This window comes from Esox lucius, chromosome 16 (genome assembly GCF_011004845.1).
Source record: "Esox lucius isolate fEsoLuc1 chromosome 16, fEsoLuc1.pri, whole genome shotgun sequence".
NCBI lineage: Eukaryota > Metazoa > Chordata > Actinopteri > Esociformes > Esocidae > Esox > Esox lucius.
Window position 1 is genome coordinate 4,699,245 of NC_047584.1, and position 23,499 is coordinate 4,722,743.

At 43.9% G+C, this 23,499-nt stretch overlaps 1 protein-coding gene across 4 annotated transcripts; it reads left to right on the forward strand.

Moving 5' to 3' along the window:
• Positions 1-328: 328 nt before the first annotated feature.
• On the forward strand, positions 329-5,078 carry LOC105028559 (deleted in malignant brain tumors 1 protein). Of its 4 annotated transcripts, XM_020054685.2 has the most exons (7): positions 336-408; positions 2,391-2,720; positions 2,815-3,120; positions 3,223-3,528; positions 3,730-4,023; positions 4,284-4,383; positions 4,629-5,078. In XM_020054685.2, the coding sequence occupies exons 1-7, from the start codon at positions 360-362 to the stop codon at positions 4,729-4,731; spliced, it is 1,488 nt and encodes a 495-aa protein (XP_019910244.2). In that variant the 5' UTR covers positions 336-359; the 3' UTR covers positions 4,732-5,078. The 4 variants fall into 4 exon arrangements, with proteins under 4 accessions (XP_019910243.2, XP_019910245.2, XP_019910244.2 ...); XM_020054684.2 differs by having other exon boundaries at positions 329-408; positions 2,415-2,720; positions 2,815-3,528; XM_020054686.2 differs by having other exon boundaries at positions 331-408; positions 2,408-2,720; positions 2,815-3,528.
• The last annotated feature ends 18,421 nt before the right edge of the window (positions 5,079-23,499 follow it).

Sequence of the window (23,499 nt, forward strand, 5' to 3'; positions counted from 1 at the left end):
TGTTCTTTTGTCCTGTCTGGGTATTTTGACCATCTGTGGCAATGTGGCCCTTTTGACCCATGACCTTTTAGGGGTCATCTAACACAGGTCATTCTTCTCAGGTTTGGGTATTCTTTGGAAAAAGATTTTGTCGAGCATGCACAGATACCGGCATGAAAAACACAGATGTATGCATGTAGGAACTTCTTTCACTCTGAAGCAACAAGTAAATGATCAGAGATTAGCTGCGAGAATTTCATTTGTGAGAAAAATGAGGATGTGGTTTGGGTCTGCGAATAGAAGTAATATGATAAAAGCGGCACAAGTTTACAGCACTCTTTAGTTTAATCTTTTAACAGAAGCCTTCAAAGGTTTCAGAAATGGTTTCCACCATGATACTAACGATGATAATTATGACTGGGTGTACAGGTAGGATTCTGTATTTCTGTAATGTTTGTGCATGTACTGAATGACTCCTAATGCTTTACATATCAGTGTAAGTACAGATAGTGTGTTGTATTGGACATTGCATATGTGATATACACTGATCAGCCATAACATTATGACCACTGACAGGTTAAGTGAATAACACAGATTGCTCTAATTGCTGAAAAGGTTAATGCTGGTACTGATAGAAAGGTGTCAGAACACAGTGCATTACAGTTTGTTGCGTATGGGGCTGTGTAGCCGCCAGTCAGGGTGCCCATGCTGACCCCTCTCCACTGCCGAAAGCACCTACAATGGGCCCGTGAGCATCAGAACTGGACCATGGAGCAATGGAAGAAGGTGGCCTGGTCTGATGAATCACCTTACCTGTTTCCTTTTACATCACGTGGATGGCCGGGTGTGTGCGCGTCACTTACCTGGAGAACACATGGCACCAGGATGCACTAAGGGAAAGAGGCAAACCGGCGGAGGCAGTGTGATGCTTTGGGCAATGTTCTGCTGGGAAACCTTGGGTCCTGCCATCCATGTGGATGTTACTTTGACAGATACCAACTATCTAAGCACTGTTGCAGACATTGTGCACCCTTTCATGGCAACAGTATTCCCTGATGGCATTGGCCTATTTCAGCAGATTAATGCGCCCTGCTACAAAGCAAAAATGATTCAGGAATGGTTTGAGGAACACGAGTTCAAGATGTTGACTTGGCCTCCAAATTCCCCAGAGCTCAATCCAATTGAGCATCTGTGGGATGTGCTGGACAAACAAGTCCGATCCATGGAGGCCCCACTTCACAACTTACAGGACTTTAAGGATCTGCTGCCAACTTCTTGGTGCCAGACACCACAGCACACCTTCAGAGGTCTAGTGGACTCCATGCCTCAACGGGTCAGGGTTTGTCAGCAAAAGGGGGACCTACACAATATTAGGCAGGTGGTCATAATGTTATGGCTTATCTGGTGTACATTGTCTTTGAAAAGGGGAAATGGAATATTTGTCAGTTCACATAAAATGTCCAAACGATATTTGGCTTCCGTATTTTACCCAACCACTGGGTAGAGAGGACAGGTGCAGGGAGCTGCCCAGGGAGCAATTAGTCTTAACTGCCTTGCTCAGGAACAGAACAAACGCTTTTTCACCCTTTAAGCCCAGGGATTAGATCTAGCAACTACACCTTACTGCCCCTGGGTCATCCCATAAATTAGGGTGCTAGCAAGGAAACAGTGTATGAGACAACTTGCTAAAGCTCTTAAAAACACATTGATTTCCCAGTAAAATAACATTATTATTATAAGGTCAGGCTATGTTGATGCTGTACCTACATTGAACCCGAAGCAGTCTCGTGGTGATATTTGTTGCATGTTCCATTTACATACAGAGTCAGGTCAAGAGCTTCCTGTTGAAGGTTGAGCTCAGGTCTATATACATTCAGTACAGCCCACTGTGCCCCCTTCCAATGCATGGTTAGTCTACATGTCTCACAGGCTGTTCTGCAAACTTCGGCATAACAAGATGTCTACAGCCCTTGAGAAGTTAGCCAAAGAGCTATATTTATGTTCTGTAGGCACATTTTGTACAAGTGAGTAGAGCAGAAACATTTAAAATAGTAATAAGCGATACGATTTCTACCACATTGTCAAAGGAAACCTTTGCTTTTCAGAGTGTGTCGCTTAGACTGAGTATCCACAATTTTTGTTAAAATATATATATATATATATATATATATATATTTAAACAGCATCAGATTAACTGCAATATGGTAATTGTGCAACACAGTTGACTCAGAACAGGAAACGTCTGTTTAGATAGATAATTTATTACGATACACAACTATATTTCCCTTTAACCATGGATTAACCAAACCAACCAAACCAATTCTGTTGTGATGACAGCTGCAGTCCCCAGTAAAAAATGACCAATAGTTGAGGACTGATTGGAAAAAAAACTCAGCCCTCACGTTAAATAGTCTTCTTTACCCTGGAGTGTGCAGCTGACCCTACCGTTCGTCTGGTGAATGGGACCAGCTCCTGCTCGGGAAGGGTTGAGGTCTTCAACAAGTCAGAGTGGAAGAGGGTGTGTGACAACCAGTGGGACATGAAAGACGCCAAGGTGGTGTGCCGACAGCTGGGATGCGGCAGCGTGGTGGCAGTACCATACCGAGCAGGAGAGGAACGTGGAGCAACAAGCATCAGCAATTTGAAATGCTCTGGAAAAGAGTCTACTCTTGATGAGTGTTTCACGTATGGGTACGGAGATGCATTCTACCAGTGTTTCGACGCTTCCGTGGTCTGCTCAGGTATACCACTCATGGTGAACGAGATTTTTTTTAAACATTCTTTTATTTTCATTTGTTAATGATTTACAATCTATAAAAATGTCTCATTCCTAAGCCTTTGTGAGACTTTTGGGTGGTACGACTCCTTGCTCCGGGAGAGTGGAGGTAAAGTCCAATCAGTCCTGGACCTCGGTATGTGAAGCTGACTTTGACCAGCCGGATGCAGAGGTAGTCTGTAGAGAGCTTGGCTGTGGGGCTCCTGCAGCTATACAGGGGGGTCTCTATGGGGAAGGGCAGCATCCAATCTGGGCTAAAGAATTCCAGTGTAAAGGTGACGAATCCCTTCTTCTGGATTGCGATACACTGGCCAGAAACATGAACTCCTGCACAAAAGGAAGTAACGTAGGACTCACTTGCATAGGTAGATTCCTAACAAATGTTTCAAATACATTTCGTTTATTTTCCATCAGAGGAAATGCGTATTACTCGCTCTTTCTTGCTCTCTCATTGTGTATCTCTCAAGACAGAATGCGTCTGGTGCAGGGAGGAAGCCGGTGTGCAGGGAAGGTGCAGATGTATCTGTTTGGAGACTGGGTGACATTGATGGACACTGAGTGGGACATTGCACAGGCCGCAGTGGTGTGTAGACAGCTTGCCTGTGGCTCGGCTATTTCGGCACCAGGTGGCGCTCTCTTTGGAAATGGGACTGGACAAGTAGTCCGTGGCTCTATTCCATGTAACGGATCGGAACAGTCACTGTTTGAATGCCAACCAACATTTACCTCTCCCACTAGATCCTGTTGCAATGATGCCGGGGTGATTTGCTCAGGTAATAATAATAATAATATAATCTTTATTTATAGAGCACTTTTCTAAATCAAGTTACAATGTGCTACACATTAGCATGAAAAGTCAAGAATGGCTTTCTGGTAAAAATATGTTGTGGGTTACAATGAAATAAAAAATAATGCACATTTTTCTGTGCTTTCATTAAATTTGTGATAACTTTTTTTACCCAACTTTTCGGCAGATCTCCTTTCAAAACCGGAAATATTCCTAACTGACACAAAAGGAGGCGTGTCCAGGGGCCACAGCTTCACCATCACCTGTTCCACTCAGCCACAGTACCCAGGAGGCTCCTTCCTCCTCACGTTAATCGGCTCCAACAGAACTCATATCCAGCCAGCTGTCAATCACTCTGCTGTCTTCCTCTTCCCAGCTGCAGATGACTCCCACCAAGGGAAGTACAGCTGTGTTTATGAAATGTATGTTTTCTCTCACAATTTCACCTCTGAGAGTGTGCCCCTCTACATCACTGTCAAAGGTAACTGAAAATAAATCCCACAAGTCACAGACATCGTTCAACCAGTCAGTCGATCCAGGAAGTAATCAAAATTATAAATTCTATAATAAAAATAAGTTGCATTACCTTCAGTGCTTACTCAATAATGGAATAATAATAAAAATAATACCTTTAGAAATGTTACATTTAAATCACTTCCTGGATTGAGTGTCTTCAACTCATGTTGACCAGCTTTCCCCCAATTAATCTGTAAACCAATGCAGCGATTGTTTCTTTTGCAGACTCTTTTCTGACCACAACTTCTAGCCGCAGAGACATTATTGTGCTGCTGGTGTTTATGATCATCCCTATGTATTTACTAGTTCACCTTTATTCTGTCAAGTAAGTGGATTAACAACACAATCTCTTTTACATCTCAAATTTCAAAAAGGGAGGTCAACTGGAGAGAATGAATTAGCCAATCAGAACCTACAGTAGAGAAAATTGCTGTTGTCAAGTTATTAAGAAAGGAAAGGATTAAGCAAACTGTGTCTCTAAATAAAAAGTCAAGTCAAATCAGGTAGGTGTCCTTTCATTATTATTCATGCAGGACTTACTGTGTGTGTGTGTGTGTGTGTTTTATGTAGTGGATGTATCCATCTTCCTTGTACGAAAGCTCAAAACCACCAAGAGGAGAGAGAGCAACTCGGAGAATGCGAGCAAGTGGAATTGCTGGAGACGGGTGTTTGAACAAACTGGACAAAACTTTTTTTTTCTGTTTGTCAATATCCCCAACAACTCATCCACTAATAAATAGTCTTTCACAATTTATTGACCTTTTTTAAGTGTGTTTTCAGGCATTTATGATGGATATAATAAAAAAAGACAGTGGGGAACAATAGCCTTTTCTGAAAAAAGCAGTGTGCCAAGATTAAACCCATGCTGCCAACAGTAAAAAAAATATAGTTTTCCTTCAGGGAAGGCCTTCATGTAATAATCTCTCGTAATTATCAAATGTTGTCCCATAATAAATTACTATGCATTTTATTTCCCATGTACTGTTCTCTGCAAATGGTTCATGAATCCACACAGCTAAATTCTCCACACAGCTCAATCCCAGCTGCAGTAACTTGAAAAGGTCCACAAACATTTCAGTGTTAATCACCTTCACTTGTAAACTAGTAATTAAAAGGCGCAGAGCATACCAATTAAATTAGTAGGACTTAAACCCAGAATCCTGGCATTGGGAGCACACTGTGTCACACTGTCTCTTGCATGCCATATTGTCAAGTCCTAATACCTGAACTCTTGTTCATGCGATCATTAGTTATGGTCAAGGCCAATATCAAAGCTAAATACTTACGCACACTTGACTGGTAATGATATACTACCAATACTCAATAGTAAGCAGGCAAACATGTCACAAATTATTCAGCAGGCCCCTAGGGCCACTGAATGTAATTTCATGAAATGACAGATATATTTTGCAAGACACATCATTCACCGAAGTTTCTGCCAAATCTTGTCAGTTAGTACTCACATACCCCCGCAATGATTTACTTTCCGTTGTCATCATCATATAGTGCAATTGTTCTACGTTCTCATGACATCTACATATATTAAAAAAATGAAGCTACTTTTACATTAGGAGGATGATCATTGAGAGATTGCTTGGGATATATAAAATCACACAAGTTAGACAGTAGGAAAAAAAAGTTGTCGTATTTGTTTTGTTATTTACTTCACGTTTGTTTGTGTATTTTATAAAATAGAAGAAATGAAGGAGATGTCTGCAGACCTAATCTACAATAAAACACACACAGGTTAAACACTAGGAGAAAGTTTGAGCCGCATGGCGATGAGGAAAAAAAGGAAGCTAAACATTGCTGTGTGCTCCGTTAGAAGGCTGCGCATCCCCTTCTTTTTCTCCCTTCATTTTAACATTAATTGTTCTACTTTACAAGGTAGGGGTAATCAATTTTGAAGCGAGGCGAGCTTGTTTTTCGCCCGGAGTGTGAATCCTAAGCAGGTGGATCGCCCGGACCTGCTCTCCCACCTTCCTGCTAGCTGCATCATAATAGCGGGATGGAGGGAGCACAGGAGAACGAGAAGAGGAGTGAGAGAGGCTGACAGCGGGGCTTGACATGGGCATTAAATCATCGCCCGGAGGAATCCTCCATGTCTAGGCCACTGACAGGCTTGCTGTCATCTGGCCGAGGCCACTTCCTATGCCTCTTGACAACACGGGAGCTGAATTAGTCACCGCATCAGATGTAGATTGGTGCTGTTCAAGGAAGAATAATGAGCACCGGGATACATGTCGGTGTCACTGACACAACGCCATTTTGATTTGGTCGCCACACCCCGCCGCCACTGCTTCCCGGTCTATTATGTTTAATGGGATTTCAGGCCAGGGCGGAGAAGATGACGATGGACGGGAGGGAAAGAAAGTTTGTTTTCAGTGGTTTATGCACTCAAGTTCGCTGTGGGCCGTGCATGGTGGCCCAAGTGGATGGTGTTGCTGGAAAGGGTCAGTCTGCTGTCTTTGCCTGTCCACACATCAGCTGACAGCCTGGCTGTCGGACTCATCCCTCTTCCTCTCTTATTCTCCATCTACCTCTTTTACTCTGCCTCTCGCTCTCCCTGTTGCCTCCTGCCCCTTTCCACTGACACTGAGTGACATTAAAAGTGACTGGCCGACAGTTTCAAAATCTACTGACAGTTCCTCATCACAAACTCCCCCAAAATATCAAGAATGACCAGTATGACAAACCAGGTCCATAAGAGAGCCGTGTTGAAAATTGCATTTTAACAACACACAGTCTTCCATTTTATCAAATCTGTTCATTTGGCCCTATTAAAGCCCTTTAACAAATCTGCTATTTCCGACTAATCTCAACGTACGCGTGTAGCTAAGCTAGTAAATCGTTGTGAGATATTTCTCTGCTGTTGCGCTGTGAAAGCCGTCAGAGGTTCCAATATTTTTGGTGTCGTTCACCATTTGCTTGTGTCACCGACCTGCGATTACATTGTATCGTTGGTGCGTGCATTTCTAGACGATATTAGCTGCCTGTGTACTAATTCTCTGCCAATGCAGCGAGTGTGCGCTAGAGAGCTGCCCCAGATGCATACATTTCCCATAATGAGGCAGGTGGCCTCGACAGATGGCTCTGTCGTGCCGGTGACACGCAGCGCACCTCAAGCTCTGGGCATCTGACTGACAGCCACGGCGAGTCCTGTTTGCTGGTACACACGCGCATGTGTACGTGCACGTTTGTGTGTGTCCGACTTGCCTGTCCCCATCTTGTCCATCCATCAGTGCGGTGTGTGTCTACAGAGTGTTTCTCTATGTGCTTTTGGTAAGCTCTTCCGTTCAACAGTAATTTAAAACTGAGATAGCTGAAGGACATTAATCGAGTCACTGCGGCTTTAACCGGGTAAAATACACTGTAATTAAAAGGGGATAAATAATTGATCATATATTTTCTTCTGTAATTGCTTCCTCATTACCAAAGTACCAACTGAAATCTAATTCAGATAGGGAGTTAATTATCATTTTCACTACAAGGGAAATTATGCTCTCTATGGAGACAATGTTAAACCAGGAGCCTCCTAATATGGCTGTTCACAGGTCAGATCCTTAAAAGACGCAGGTAAAAAAGGTATGTATGTATACATAGAGATGGGCTGAACTTTAGTTAGAGTAATGGGAAGTCTTCCCCACAAGTGTACTAATTGGTTGTGTTTAGCTAACAGTCATGGGAGGTGGTAACTAGCCAAGAAGATGCCAGGGGCTCTATAGGAACTATTAGCATGTATTCCCAATGGTCTGGAGTAGACTCAAAATGCGTACTGATATGGTTATGGGTGGGAACAGACTCATACAATTATCTACAACTTAAAAAAATATTAATATAATTTCTTTTAAATGATGATTGGCACTCCTGCCCTCATGAAAAAGACTGTTGTTTACTTAAATAATAAGGCTAGAGGGGGTGTGTTTTATGGCCAAAATATCATGTTAAAGTATCAGGTTGCCTCCCAACATACACTCTACAAATGCTAGGCAAAAAAACTACTCATTTGGGTTATTTGGTAACCCATAGTTGGTTAAATAGTGAACAGAACACATTCTAATATAGTTTGGTTCAGTGAATAACTCAACACATACATTTTACTATCCGCAAGGTGTTTTTAACAGGGTTACCTGGCAGCTGGGTCTTTAATTGGCCTATTAGGCTCCTGGCATTCAGGTTGATACCAAAGGCCAAATATGAAAGTAAATACATTTCTGTGAGTTCATATAATTCTTATTCATCTACAGCTGTTTTGTTTAGTATGTTTCGTCATTGAGATACAATGCTGGAATATACTTTAAAGAAACATAGAACCCTAACTTTTGCAGTTTGTGAAATTATATATTTTCACTTCAATCAATCACATTTATTTTCTAAATCCTTTTATTCAACAGCAGTTTTCACAGTGCTTATAAAGATAAAACATAAAATTTCCAGATTGTACTGAATCTCTACAATGATGGGCAGGAACAAAATGTAAATCAATTCAAACCTGTTGATTCTTTTGTGTCTTTACTGTTTTAAAACATGATGTTAGTATGAAAAATACATTTGAGGGTCCAAATTAGTACAATCATCTCTTTGATTAATATCCCATCTTTAAGATGTGTATAGCCTATATAACAGTGGCTATAACAGTGTCAGGGCCCATACAAAAAGTTTTAGCAATGAGCCAATTAAAAGACCCTGTATTGTGTCATCAAATAACCTGGCATGTGTTAGCCCTATGCTAATATCCCCAGATGGCAGTGATTATTTCCCCAAAAATTTTCCTCATCAGTCTGTTGAAAAGCAAAACATTTTCCAAGCCAATGTCATTTCCTAAACATTTGTCTGATTTTCTAATTGTAATTCGCAAGTATGGGCCCTCGTTGTCCAACCTTAGCATGTGGAACTAATACAATAAAACAGACTACCTGAATGATATTTAATCACACAGATGGCCAACTTGCCAAAAAAGATCAGAGCCCTAATAAGCCATGCCTTTGGTAGAGCTACTTATTGCGGCCAGGTGCTCAAATTGTGGTAGGTTGGGCTCCAAGCACTGCCAACGGTTGTTGGCCAGGAAATGTGTTCAGCTCTAGTGCTTGCGTCCTAGCAGAAACATACTGGCTGAGAAACCAGTGTGATAAGAATCAGAATATGGGGAGGTATGCTTTCAAGGAAACGTTTCCATCTTTGACTATCATACACCTGTTGTGGAGTTGTTTCAACAAGGCAATACCATAATTACAAATTGGACATGAAAATATTGTGAAAGGAGAAAAGTTGAGCAAAACAGTAAAAATATATGCATAGATAACCACCCGTTAAAGTAACCTAGTGGCTTCAACTCAGTAGCTGGCCAATTTAAATAACCCAAATTTGTCTTAGTTGGCAAACCACTGCTAAAAACATAATAACAGCACACAACATATTGTATGCTGTTATTACATAATAACGGCATATAACAGCATATAACAAAAATTAGCAAACAAGTCATAATATCAGACCAGGAAAACGGATGTATCAAATCTACTAAATGCAATATTTAGATGACTTGGATGACAAAAACAAAAACTCAAAATCATTAAAAACATCTGTGACATAAAAAAAGAGATGGAGTAAAGAGAGTGCACAAACAACAGAATAATTTCCTAAGCAGTCAGAACATAATTAGATTCCCACATGGCCTCTACATGTCTCCAGCAAGGACAAGAGAGAGACAAATCTGGCCATTTAACATATAATGAGCACATTTTATCTAAAATATTAAATCCATCCCCATTTTGAAGTACTTCATTTTCTTAATCTACATCTAACAGTTGATTAACAATCTGAAAGGGTTTATACTGCCACCTGGAGTATGTTGTTGGAAAAGATAAGGGCAACGATTTACTAGCACCTGATGACCTGGAGTTATGCGGTCCTTCCTTTAATCACCCTTTACTTCAAAATGTAGAATTTTATCAATGGCACTGCCTCTATAATTCTCTATGGACCATTTTAAGGGTTGTCACCATTTGAAAAAGCCACAAAGTTACAGGCCTGAATTACCTTTAAAAGCCTATTACCTACTTCTGGATTTAAAAGACGGCAATGGCCATGTGTGTACATTTTTTTCGATAAATTCAATGTTTCATTGGATAATAAGTCTTCTTGTGTGTTCCAGTTTAAGACACAGAACTTTTTTTTTCATTGAAAGTCTACTCTACGTTGAAAAATAATTAGCTACTTTTATCTAGTGTTTAATACAGTTGTGCTAATAAGTTTGCATACCCCGGCAGAAACTGTGAAATGATGGCACTGATTTTGAAAACATAACGGATCATGCAAAAGAACGGTCTTTTATTTAAGTATAGTGATCATATGAAGCCATTTACTATCACATAGTTGTTTGGCTCCTTTCTAAATCATAATGATAACAGAAATCACTAAAATCGCCCTGATCAAAAATGTACATACACTTGAACATTTGGCCTTGTTACAGACACACAAGGTGACACACACAGGTAAAAATTTCAATTAAAGGTGAATTTCCCACACCTGTGGCTTTTTAAATTGCACTTTGTGTCTGTGTATAAATAGTCAATGAGTTTTGTTCGTCTGCATACCCTTAGTTCTTAATACTGTCTATTGCCCCCTTTAGCAATAACCCCAAATTCTTGCAGGTGGTATAGCTGCCCATTCATCTTGGCAAAATGCCTCCATGTCATACAAAGTCCTTGGTCATCTTGCCTGAACAGTATGTTTGAAATCTTCTCAGAGTGGCTCGATGATATTAAGGTCAAGAGACTGTGATGGCCACTCTAGAACCTTCACCTTTTTCTGCTGTATCTACTGGAGGGTCAGCTTGGCCTTGTGCTTAGGGTCATTGTCATGCTGGATGTCCAAGAGCATCTCAAGCGCAGCTTTCATGCAGAAGAATGCAAATTGTCTGCCGGTATTTTCTGATAACATTCTGCATTCATCTTGCTTCACAGTGGGGATGGTATTCTGTTCACTATAGGCCTTGGTGACCCCTCCAAACATAGCGCTTATTGTTGTGACCATAAAGCTCAATTTTGGTCTTGTAACTCCAAATTACAGTGTGCCAGAAGCTGTGAAACATGTCTTTTTTGTGGCATTGGTATGCAGTAAAGGCTTCTTTCTGGCAACTCAACCATGCAGCTTGCAATGATCATACATAGCATAAACCAAATTCTTAAAATATTTAACACACTTTAGCAATATCTAGATTATTCTAAAAATCGAAACTGAAGAAAAAGAATTGCAAGCTGCTGTGTGGAGATTGTTACAAAGAACCTTAGCCACTTATTCCATTCTTGACTGGAAGTGGCACGTCCATTACTTAGCTACCTAGCTACCTGAAGATTAAGACAGAGATTGCACAAATCATTTTAACAGGCATTGTTCCTTTCAAATAATTCACTATCACTTTTTCACACAGCCATAGGAACTGCGTTATCTAGCAAGCAAGCTACTAGTACTGTAACGTTAGTTGGATTCAACTTGAAAATAAAGACAAATAGCTAACTATACATAAACTATGTTTTTAGACAGAAGAAAGCTTATATTTTATCACGTTCGTTCGTTCGTTCTATAGCTATGAAAATGTACTGACGTTTATACACGTTGTACTTACTGTGAAAACAAAACTTATATCTACAGTAATCCACTTAGCTAGCCTACACACACTGCTCGTCATGAAAGAATGAATGACAATGTTGGATTCGGCCGTGAAGGAGACATGACTAGTTCCAAATTAACCCGTTTCTAATATTGGGGGGACATATCCCCACCGACTCCTATACGCTCTTGCATGTATCAATACATCAAATTAATAATACTTAAACAAATAAATAATATATCTGTCAATAATTTCAATTAACTGTAACAATGAATGTTACAACATCGGGTTTCCACGATTCCCTCATTATCATCACCTATATTGATAAGTATTATATCAGTGTCATTCACTAACAAAAGGAATGAAATGAAATAGTTTTGGCAGTGTAAAGTTAATCTACAGTCTTGCACAGTTCTTATGACTATTCCAAGCAGTAAGTAGTTAGCAGGCCTATTACTGGCTAATGAAAGCCATACAGTTCATAGATGTTATTTGTAGTGGAAGTAAACTTAATAAGAAATATTAGTCAGTTTAAACACAATGATTACTTGTGTCTAGCTAAATATAAAAACTTGGCAAGATGTTAATGCATGACAAAATGATCAAATTTTGAGACAACATTTTCTAATGAGGTAATATGCCCTGGCATGTACGTACTTCACATCCTCCACTGCGAAGTATGTACTTGTAGTATGCGATTTGAGATTCAGCCAATGCTTTCGATTTCCTCGTAGTTCACGAGCAGTGGTTAGCTATTCAACTGTTATTACATGTATGACCATCTACAGTAATGTTTTTAAAAGAGTCATTAGTTGCGTTAATAAACATTCTGTTGTCCACATTATTTCAGCAAATAATTCCTGCAAGGCCATTTTGCAGCCTGACAAAATTATTCCCCCTTCCTCAATCTTGGGACTGCTAAGTCTAGCACACTTCATAATAATTTTCGTAGCTCATGTTGACCACCAGAGTATCTCACAAAAAAAGAATTTGACTCTAGTCAAAATTTTAAGCAAGTTTGAAGGCGGCTGGCGGGTAATTTCGGCAAATAAATTGTCCTGCCTGCCGAATTTACCCCCCCCCCCCCTCATTTTTGGGACTGCAAAATCTGGCACACTTCATAGTCATTTTGGTTGCTCATGTTGAACACCTGAGTAACTTTACATTTGACTACAGTAAAATACTTTTTGTGGCACTACTGAGTTTGGCAGGCAGGAATATGGTCCTAATTTGACTCTATAGTTACAATAAGAGCACATTATAAATATCATTTATAAAATGATACAAACATTTCAGAGCAATGATGGCTGAATTATTATCCTTACCCGCTGAGTCCACCCGCTGTTTTCTGCATGTTTAATGCATCGATCACTCAGGTGTTTTTTAGAAGAGGAGAAACGTGTTCTTTTCCAACTGTGGCATGGGGTGTAACTGAAAATGACATGCCTTTCGATACATGCAGTAGATATGTTATTGGAAGAGACATCTTTTATTCTCTAGCCTTTTACGTTATACTTGCACTTGCTCAAGTCCAGGCGCACTCAGCACTTTCTGCAGTTTAGAGAATATGGTTAATGGTGTGTGGCGTGTGCGCATGTCTTTTCACGTGTGTTTGTGTGTAATAAATAAATCAACTAAAAGACAAATCGATCAAGCTTTAAAGTTTGTTGGAAAACTGGATAAAGTAAACTTTTGTGTTTTCACCATGGTACGAACTCAACATGTGAAGATAAGGATGTCAATATGTACAATACGATCACTTAATAGCTGTTATATAAGCCAAACATACTTTGAGAAAATGGTTGATCATTTCAAGGTTTTGGAGAACATGTACCATCAGACTGTTCAAAAACTCTGTACTATCTACTTAAATACACTTTAACTCAGTAACTGACTTAAAAAAATATATATCTGTTTTTTAATTCATAAACCAGCAAGTCAATACTTTTTGATCAAAGTAAGTCCACAGTAAAAAAAAAACACAAGGGTTGTTTGTCTTGTAACAATAGCAGATCCCATTGGTGCTCATTGATCCATATTCCATGGTGTAAAACACCCAGACTCTGACCTCTCCCTGTGGGTAGTCTGGAATGTGAGAAGGCCCTGGGGCTCCAGCCAACCCTGCTTATGTCTGAACCAGGGCCTGGGCAGTGCTCAGGGAGCGGGCAGGGATACAGGTGAGGTGGGCAGGACATGAGAGAGCAGATGAGCTGGAAGAGCAACAAAATATGGAAGTGTTCGAGCGTGTTACGTGCTCAGTCGCTTCAGCAGAGGTTCACTTTAACTCTTGCTAGAGGCACACGCTGGCATCAAACAGGACCAGCTCTGTGAATTTGTCTTGGCTTATTTGAGGCGCGGGCGTGGGTTAGTCCATTTAATTGTGTTCTCTCTGGGCTTGATGAGATTGAAAATGGTCCTGTGTTTGAACACCACACTGTCTGAAAAAGACCTGTGCCTCTCTTCTGTTTCTCTGTGTGTTCATCCTTTGCCTTGTCTCTTTGTCTCTCTTTTGCTCTCTCATTATATATCAATTTCTTCTTCTCTCTCTCTGTCTCTCTCTCTCTCATATAATGTGTATATGTATGTATGTATGTATATATATATAATATATTCATACATTGCTTCCTCTTTCTTTTTCTATCTCTCTTCCGTTTCCCTGTTCTTAGCTGGTGCCGGCAAGCCTTATGACAAGTAGCTGGCTGGGCAAAGACTGAGATGCTGATACAGGAGAACCCTGGCTTTAATGAGTGTACACAGGCTTTTGCATACGGCTATTAGGTGCAGAAAAAAGGAAACTATTTAAAAGTGAATTTTAGATTTCGGGTTGTGGCGTTTTCCTTGGGAGTGGCTGCCATGTTGGGGGGGCTGGAGGCGCACCTCTCTGTCTCAGTTCCCGGTAACCCTTTCGCTAGCACACGGCACGGATGATCAAAAGAGGCCAACGGCTGCCGACCATTATGCCAGTGACACTTTGAGTAAGAGTCCGGAGAGCGGCGCGACATGACAGCCATTAGGGCTTGAAAGTAGGACTTTAAAGGAGGGCTGAGGGATGACTGTCAGTGGGGAATCAAAGGGAGGAAGTGAAATCTTCATAATGTATCACACCGGAGAAGAAGAGCACTTGCTTTCGCAGCCTCGGCCTCTGAGTCCCTACGACACACACGCGCATAGAAAAAAAGTTTCCAGAAAACTAGCTACGTCCCAAAAACATGAATCGCCTAGGAACAAAGCATCTCCGAGCAAGCAGGTCTATAAATGAAAGCGTCCCGAAGCGGGGGGTGGGGAAGGTTGATCATTAGGGGACTGGACTGGATTGCAGTCAGAGATATGAGAAGTAGTTGCTTGCTAACAACTCCATCGCCACTGTGCCGTCTTAGACTCTGGATTGGTTTGGTGAGCTGACATTAGGATGGAACTATTCGAAACCTAAATGGCAGTGAAATTATAACTAATGGAAAATTCCTAGTGACAGCTAAGGGTGGAAATCCAACAAAATCTTTGTCCTCAAAAACAGCAGACAGCGTCGTTACTCTAGGCTCCCAATTTAATGAAAAAGGAGTAATACATTAGAAATACTAGGCAACGTCCTTCTCTTTCAGTTTGCGTCATCCTCTTGCTAGTTTAAGTGTTGACAAAATAGTGGGCTCTTTTCCACAGTATGTGCTGCATCTAAATCCTTCCCCAATGAAACAGTGATCTGTGCCAACAAACAGGGCCTGATCAGCTGGCCCTGACCAAACGACTCAGAGCTCGTTGGCAGAAAACTTCCTCTAATGTTCCCAAGTGTCGCATAATCAAGGATTGTAGAGTAAATCTTTGATCCAGGAGAACATGGAATAACCTCACATACCCCAGCAACAACCACACAGAGGCTCATGAACACTCACCCACACACAAACACACACACACTTCCCTTTTCTGTGCGGCTCTGTGATCTCCTTCCAATTAATGATGTCAAATGAATGTGTTTACAGGCTCATTAGATCACTGCTGCAGTGGCAATGCACCGCCCTACACACACACACACACACACACTCACACACACACACACAGACAGACACACACACACACACGGACACACTGACAGCCTGGCCAAGGCCCTCTCCATCTTGACTCAGCCCTTGGAAGAGAGAGCCAGAGTGCCACTGCTTTCACTGTCCAAGCTGCATCCACATGAAGCTGGCCCCGGTGGCACACCCTCACACACCCTTACACACACACACCGTCACACACCCTTCCACACACACATTCACTGCTGGCCAGCTGGGCCAGATTGGAGGCCGTTCAGAGACAGTTATTCTGCAGCCATCCAAGGCCCCTGTAGACCCCAATCCAGCCTGAAAAGACAGAGGCAGACAGACAGAAAGTAACGAAGACAGACAGGTTTCAAGGTCTGCGTGAAGTACAGGGAGAAGTGCAATAGAGAAAGGGAGAGAGCAAAATATCAACCAAAACATTCACCTAGTTTATTTTCATACAGTGCCAGAGCATAGTGCATCACTACACCAGGATCTTTCAGTATTCCCCCTCTCAGCTTATATTCCCTGAAATGTTCATATACTAATCAACAGAGAGATTGTCACTGACTGATTGAGTGACTGGTTGACTACTCTTTGTTAAATAGTGATGTGGTTAGAGAAACTGTCCGCCATTCAGGCAAGCCGGAATTGAATCCGGCCAGGGACAAGAATTAGGATTAGTTTACGATAAACTAAATCTTCACTGGCTACGAGTTTCAGTAGCTGCATATAGTAAGCCAAAAGTAAAACAGTTTATGGTTATGTTGTGATGGATGAACTGCGATGGTCTAAAACCATAAATCACTTGAAGTGTTGTCTCTTCGTCTTGAAACATGCTGCTCTCTTAACCAGGAAAAGCAGTTTAGTGCGAGGGCAACAAAACATATTTCTCTCCCAATTCATCCACTTGATAGAACTTTGTGAAGAAATTAGTTAACTACACGAAAAACTAACAACAAAAATGTGTTATGTTCATTGACACATTTCTAAGTAGTATAATTTTCCTGTCATCAATGTTATTAGAGTTGTGGATGTTAACACCACTCTACGCTACTACGTGGCTTAGTGGTCAAAGCAGCAATGTGTTCGGGTAGAGGAGGAAGTATATTTCATGAAGTCTCCAACAGACACTTGGTGAAGTTTTTCAGGGGTCCTGCATAACATTTGCTTCTCTAAAGATCTGGAACACCACGTGTGGATGTTTATCTGTAGTGTTTGGATTTCCCCTGTTCCCCATAAACGGCTGAATATTCAGATATGCTTTATTGTACTGTACGGGTTATGGATCAAACTTTACAAGAACATTGTAGAATGTTTGTCCAAGTTGCCTGACTGACAGCAACAGGCAGCAGTGCCCCGTCCATTCAATAATTTTGCATTGGTTAAGTGGGACAGTTCCTGTCCTTAGTGTTCATTGTGTTTGCCAGTGTAAAGTCATGCCAATGATTATTAGGGGGAGTGTTTTAGATGTCTGCAGTTCAAATAAATAGCCATCTCCAACAGTGATTTGAGTTTGTTCTCATTAAAGAGACGTCCCAACATGTTGTGTTGTAGCCTACTATTTAGGAGTTAGTTCTCATTAAAGAAACCCCTGAACACGTTTTGTAATCCTGTTTAAGAGTGTTTCCATTAAACAGACCTCCCGACGCGTTGTCGTTAAACGAGTTAGGAGTCCATTGTTAAGGGAGGTTCCGAGCACACGTTTGTGCCATAGTGGGTTTTAGACACTTGGTATAATTAGTAGATTTGGACATGATTTGTGAGTAGATTGAATATGGCTGGTATGTATTGTAACTTGATTGGAATAAATTGTAATTACTTTGAAGTATAGATCACGACATCATTCCTCATTCCCCTTCATACTCAAGTATGTAGAGCTACTGATAATTACAGGCATTAAGACTAAGTGACCTGAGTTCAAAACCCCTTAATGAAGAATACAATTTTGAGTACCGTGACGTCGCCCGGTATGGCGCAGCCGGGGCCCCACCCCGGAGCCAGGCCCGGGGTTGGGGCTCGAATGCGAGCGCCTGGTGGCCGGGCCTTCCCCCATGGGGCCCGGCCGGGCTCAGCCCGAACGGGTGACGTGGGGCCGCCCTCCCTGTGGCTCACACCCACAGGAGGGACCATAAGGGGCCGGTTGCAAAGAGGATCGGGCGGCAGTCGAAGGCAGGGGCCTAGACAACCCGATCTCTGGACACGGAAACTGGCTCTAGGGACGTGGAATGTCACCTCGCTGGCGGGGAAGGAGCCTGAGTTAGTGCGTGAGGTTGAGAGATTCCGATTAGAGGTAGTCGGGATCACCTCTATGCACGGCTTGGGCTCTGGAACCACACTCCTTGAGAGAGGATGGACTCTTCACCACTCTGGAGTTGCCCATGGTGAGAGGCGGCGGGCTGGTGTGGGTTTGCTCATAGCTCCCCAGCTCTGCCGCCATGTGTTGGAGTTTACCCCGGTGAACGAGAGGGTCGTTTCCCTGAGCCTACGGGTCGGGGATAGGTCTCTCACTGTTGTTTGTGCCTACGGGCCGAACGGCAGTGCAGAGTACCCGACCTTCTTGGAGTCTCTGGGAGGGGTGCTGGAAAGTGCTCCGACTGGGGACTCTATTGTTCTACTGGGGGACTTCAACGCCCACGTGGGCAACGACAGTGACACCTGGAGGGGCGTGATTGGGAGGAACGGCCCCCCTGATCTGAACCCGAGTGGTGTTCAGTTATTGGACTTCTGTGCTAGTCACAGTTTGTCCATAACGAACACCATGTTCAAGCATAAGGGTGTCCATCAGTGCACGTGGCACCAGGACACCCTAGGCCGCAGGTCGATGATCGACTTTGTTGTCGTCTCATCTGACCTGCGGCCGTATGTCTTGGACACTCGGGTGAAGAGAGGGGCGGAGCTGTCAACTGATCACCACCTGGTGGTGAGTTGGATCCGATGGCGGGGGAGGAAGCTGGACAGACTCGGCAGGCCCAAGCGTACTGTAAGGGTCTGCTGGGAACGTCTGGCCGAGTCTCCTGTCAGAGAGATCTTTAACTCCCACCTCCGGCAGAGCTTCGACTGGATCCCGAGGGAGGTTGGAGATATTGAGTCCGAGTGGACCATGTTCTCCACCGCCATTGTCGAAGCGGCCGCTCGGAGCTGTGGCCGTAAGGTCTCCGGTGCCTGTCGAGGCGGCAATCCCCGAACCCGGTGGTGGACACCGGAAGTAAGGGATGCCGTCAAGCTGAAGAAGGAGTCCTATCAGGCCTGGTTGGCTTGTGGGACTCCTGAGGCAGCTGACGGGTACCGACAGGCCAAGCGGACTGCAGCCGGGTGGTTGTGGAGGCAAAAACTCGGGCCTGGGAGGAGTTCGGTGAGGCCATGGAGAAGGACTATCGGCTGGCCTCGAAGAGATTCTGGCAAACCATCCGGCGCCTCAGGAGAGGGAAACAGTGCCCTACCAACGCTGTTTACAGTAGAGGTGGGCAGCTGTTGACCTCAACTGAGGATGTCGTCGGGCGGTGGAAGGAATACTTCGAGGATCTCCTCAATCCCGCTGACATGTCTTCCATTGAGGAAGCAGAGGATGAGGGCTCAGTGGTGGACTCGTCCATCACCCCGGGCTGAAGTCACAGAGGTGGTCAAGAAACTCCTCGGTGGCAAGGCACCGGGGGTGGATGAGATCCGCCCTGAGTACCTCAAGTCTCTGGATGTTGTGGGGCTGTCTTGGTTGACACGCCTGTGCAACATCGCGTGGCGGTCGGGGACAGTGCCTCTGGGATGGCAGACCGGGGTGGTGGTCCCTCTTTTTAAGAAGGGGGACCGGAGGGTGTGTTCCAACTATAGGGGGATCACACTTCTCAGCCTCCCCGGGAAAGTCTATGCCAGGGTTCTGGAGAGGAGAATACGGTCGATAGTAGAACCTCGGATTCAGGAGGAACAGTGTGGTTTTCGTCCGGGCCGTGGAACACTGGACCAGCTCTATACCCTCTACGGGGTGTTGGAGGGTTCATGGGAGTTTGCCCAACCAATCCACATGTGTTTTGTGGATTTGGAGAAGGCATTCGACTGTGTCCCTCGCGGCATCTTGTGGAGGGTGCTTGGGGAATATGGGGTCCTGGGTCCTTTGCTAAGGGCTGTCAGGTCCCTATACAACCGAAGCAGGAGCTTGGTCCGCATTGCCGGCAGTAAGTCAGACTTGTTCCCAGTGCATGTTGGACTCCGGCAGGGCTGCGCTTTGTCACCGGTTCTGTTTGTAATTTTTATGGACAGAATTTCTAGGCGCAGCCAGGGGCCGGAGGGTGTCAGGTTTGGGGACCACACGATTTCGTCTCTGCTCTTTGCAGATGATGTTGTCGTGTTGGCCCCTTCTAACCAGGACCTTCAGCATGCACTGGGACGGTTTGCAGCCGAGTGTGAAGCGGTGGGGATGAAAATCAGTACCTCCAAATCCGAGGCCATGGTCCTCAGTCGGAAAAGGGTGGCTTGCCCACTTCAGGTTGGTGAAGAGTGCCTGCCTCAAGTGGAGGAGTTTAAGTATCTAGGGGTCTTGTTCACGAGTGAGGGAAGGATGGAACGGGAGATTGACAGACGGATCGGTGCAGCTTCTGCAGTAATGCAGTCGATGTATCGGTCTGTCGTGGTGAAGAAAGAGCTGAGCCGCAAGGCGAAGCTCTCGATTTACCAGTCAATCTACGTTCCTACTCTCACCTATGGTCATGAGCTTTGGGTCATGACCGAAAGGACAAGATCCCGGATACAGGCGGCCGAAATGAGTTTTCTCCGCAGGGTGGCTGGGCGATCCCTTAGAGATAGGGTGAGAAGCTCGGTCACCCGGGAGGAGCTCAGAGTAGAGCCGCTGCTCCTCCACATCGAGAGGGGTCAGCTGAGGTGGCTTGGGCATCTTTTTTCGGATGCCTCCGGAACGCCTTCCTGGGAAGGTGTTCCGGTCCCGTCCCACCGGGAGGAGACCCCGGGGAAGACCTAGGACACGCTGGAGGGACTATGTCTCCCGGCTGGCCTGGGAACGCCTCGGTGTCCCCCCGGAAGAGCTAGAGGAAGTGTCTGGGGAGAGGGAAGTCGGGGCATCCCTGCTTAGACTGCTGCCCCCGCGACCCGGCCCCGGATAAGCGGAAGAAGATGGATGGATGGACCTGAGTCCTGGATTTTGAAATAGTCTGGTTAGGCCCAGGAACACAGGCCATTAACTCATCATCCCTAAGTCCTGTGTTTCGAAACATTCTGTGTAACCTGAGGAACATGCCATTTTAATCTACGGTTTGAGTTAAACGACCTACACTCTATGGGCCCTTGTAATAACTTATGTAAGTACATACACATCCATAAGATTAAGTGACCAGACCTGGTCCCGGGTTTCTAAAAAGCCTGGGTAGGCCCAGCAACACATGCCATTGACTTATCAACCCTGAGTTCTGGGTTTCTGAACAGTCTGGGTAGATCCAGGAACACAAGTCATTTGAACACTAGGCTCAGGCAAAAGAGACCACAGCAACTTTTTCTTTCCTTTCCAAAAAAGTTGAAAAGGAAGGTTTTAATAACTACCTTTACTAAGAACTACATACATATTATGGTCATGTGAGGTGTGAGGGAAGCAAGTGCATAAAAGGAGAGGCAAAAATTAAAACAACAAAACAGAATCAATGGTTGGATTTTTTTTTAATGTAAAAATGCAAAACGCAGCACCACACGGTCAAACTAACAGACAAAATAACCTGTGAGGTGCAGGTGAAAACAAGGAACTAAAATAGACAACATACAGCTCCGAAAAAAATTAAGAGACCACTGAACCTTTTTCTTTCATTTCGAACAAAAGGAAAAGGAAGATTTTGAGTGAGGAACAGAAAGAGTTAAAATCAAGAGACCACTGCAAATTGAAAACTTCTGTTCCTCACTCAAAATTTCCTTTTCAACTTAAAAAAAAACTTTAGTTCAGGAATCAATATTTGGTGGAATAACCCTGATTTTTAATCACAGCTTTCATGCGTCTTGGTATGTTCTCCACCCGTCTGCCACATTGCTGTTGGGTGACACACTCCTGTCAAAACATTCAAGTAGCTTAGTTTGATGGCTTGTGACCATCCATCTTCCCCTTGATCAAATTCCACAGGTTTTCAATGGGGTTCAGATCTAGAGACTGGGCTGGCCATGACAGGGTCTTGATCTGGTGGTCCTCCATCCACACCTTGATTGACCTGGCTGTGTGACATGGGGCATTGTCCTGCTGGAAAAAACAATTCTCAGAGTTGGGGAACATTGTCAGAGCAGAAGTAAGCAGATGTTCTTCCAGGATAACTTTGTACTTGGCTTGATTCATGTGTCCTTCACAAAGACCAATCTACCTGATTCCAGCCTTGTTGAAGCATCCCCAGATAATCACTGATCCTCCACCAAATTTCACAGTGGGTGTGAAACCATTAGATGATCAGGTGTTGGGCAAAGCAAAAAATGTGTCTCGTCTGAGAAGATTACCTTACTCCGTTCCTCTACGGTCCAATCCTTATGGTCTTTTGCAAACTTCAGCTTTTTTTTGCTTCTCATTGATGAAGGGCTTTTTTCTTGCTTTGCACGACTTCAGCCCCGTACCCAAGGAGCCTGTTTCGAACCGTCCTCACCCTGCACTTCACTCCAGCTGCTGTTTGCCATTATTTTTGTAGGTCACCTGATGTCATCCTACGGTTGTTGAGTGACATTCGAATGAGTTGACGGTCATCACGGTCAGTGAACAGTCGTTTTCGTGTTAGAAGCAGGAAAAATGGGCAAGCATAAGGATCTGAGCGGCTTTGACAAGGGCCAAATTGTGATGGCTAGACGTCTGGGTCAGAGCATCTCCATAACTGCAGCCCTGGTGGGGTGTTCCCGGTCTGCAGTGGACATGACCTATCAAAAGTGGTCCAAGAAAGGAAGAGTGGTGAACCGATGACAGGGTCATGGGTGGCCAAGGCTCACTAATGCACGTGGTCAGTACCTATCAAAACTGGTCCAAGGAAGGAAAAGCGACAGAGCCAAGGCTCATTGATGCACGTGGGGTGCGAAGGCTGGCCTGTGTGGTCCGGTCCAACAGACAACCTACTGTAGCTCAGATTGCTAAAAAGTTGATGCTGGTACTGACAGAAAGGTACTGTCAGAACACAGTGCATCGCAGTTTGTTGTGTATGGGGTTGCGTAGCCGCAGACCAGTCAGGGTGCCCATGCTGAACCCCATCCACTGCTGAAAGCGTCTACAATGGGCATGTGAGCATCATAACTGAACTGGATGGCCGGGTGCATGTGCATCACTTACCTGGAGAACACATGGCACCAGGATGCACTGTGGGAAGAAGGCAAGCCAGCGGAGGCAGTGTGATGCTTTGGGCAACCTTCTGCAGGGAAAAACCTTGGGTCCTGCCATTCATGTGGATGTTACTTTGACACGTACCACCTACCTAAGCATTGTTGCAGACCATGTGCACCCTTTCATGGCAATGATATTTCCTGAAGGCATTGGCCTCATTCAGCAGGATAATGCGCCCTGCCACAAAGCAAAAATGGTTCATGAATGGTTTGAGGAACACAACAGTGACAAGAGTTCAAGGGTTGATTTGTCCTCCAAATTCCCCAGATCTCAATCCAATCGAGCATCTGTGGAATGTTCTGGTCCAATCCAATCCATCTCACAACGTACAGGACTTTAAGGATCTGCTGCTAAGGTTTTGGTGCCAGATACCAAAGCACACCTTCAGAGGTCTAGTGGAGTCCATGCCTCGACGGGTCAGGGCTGTTTTGACAGCAAAATGGGGACCTTCACAATATTAGGCAGGTGGTCATAATGTTATGG

What these genes read in the sequence shown, in the direction of transcription:
- LOC105028559 (XM_020054683.2), top strand. Translation starts at nt 360, where the DNA reads ATGGTTTCCACCATGATACTAACGATGATAATTATGACTGGGTGTACA. An exon ending in CGCTTCCGTGGTCTGCTCAG is followed by an intron (nt 2,721 to 2,814) that starts GTATACCACTCA and finishes CTCATTCCTAAG; the next exon opens with CCTTTGTGAGACTTTTGGGT. An exon ending in TGCCGGGGTGATTTGCTCAG is followed by an intron (nt 3,529 to 3,729) that starts GTAATAATAATA and finishes ACTTTTCGGCAG; the next exon opens with ATCTCCTTTCAAAACCGGAA.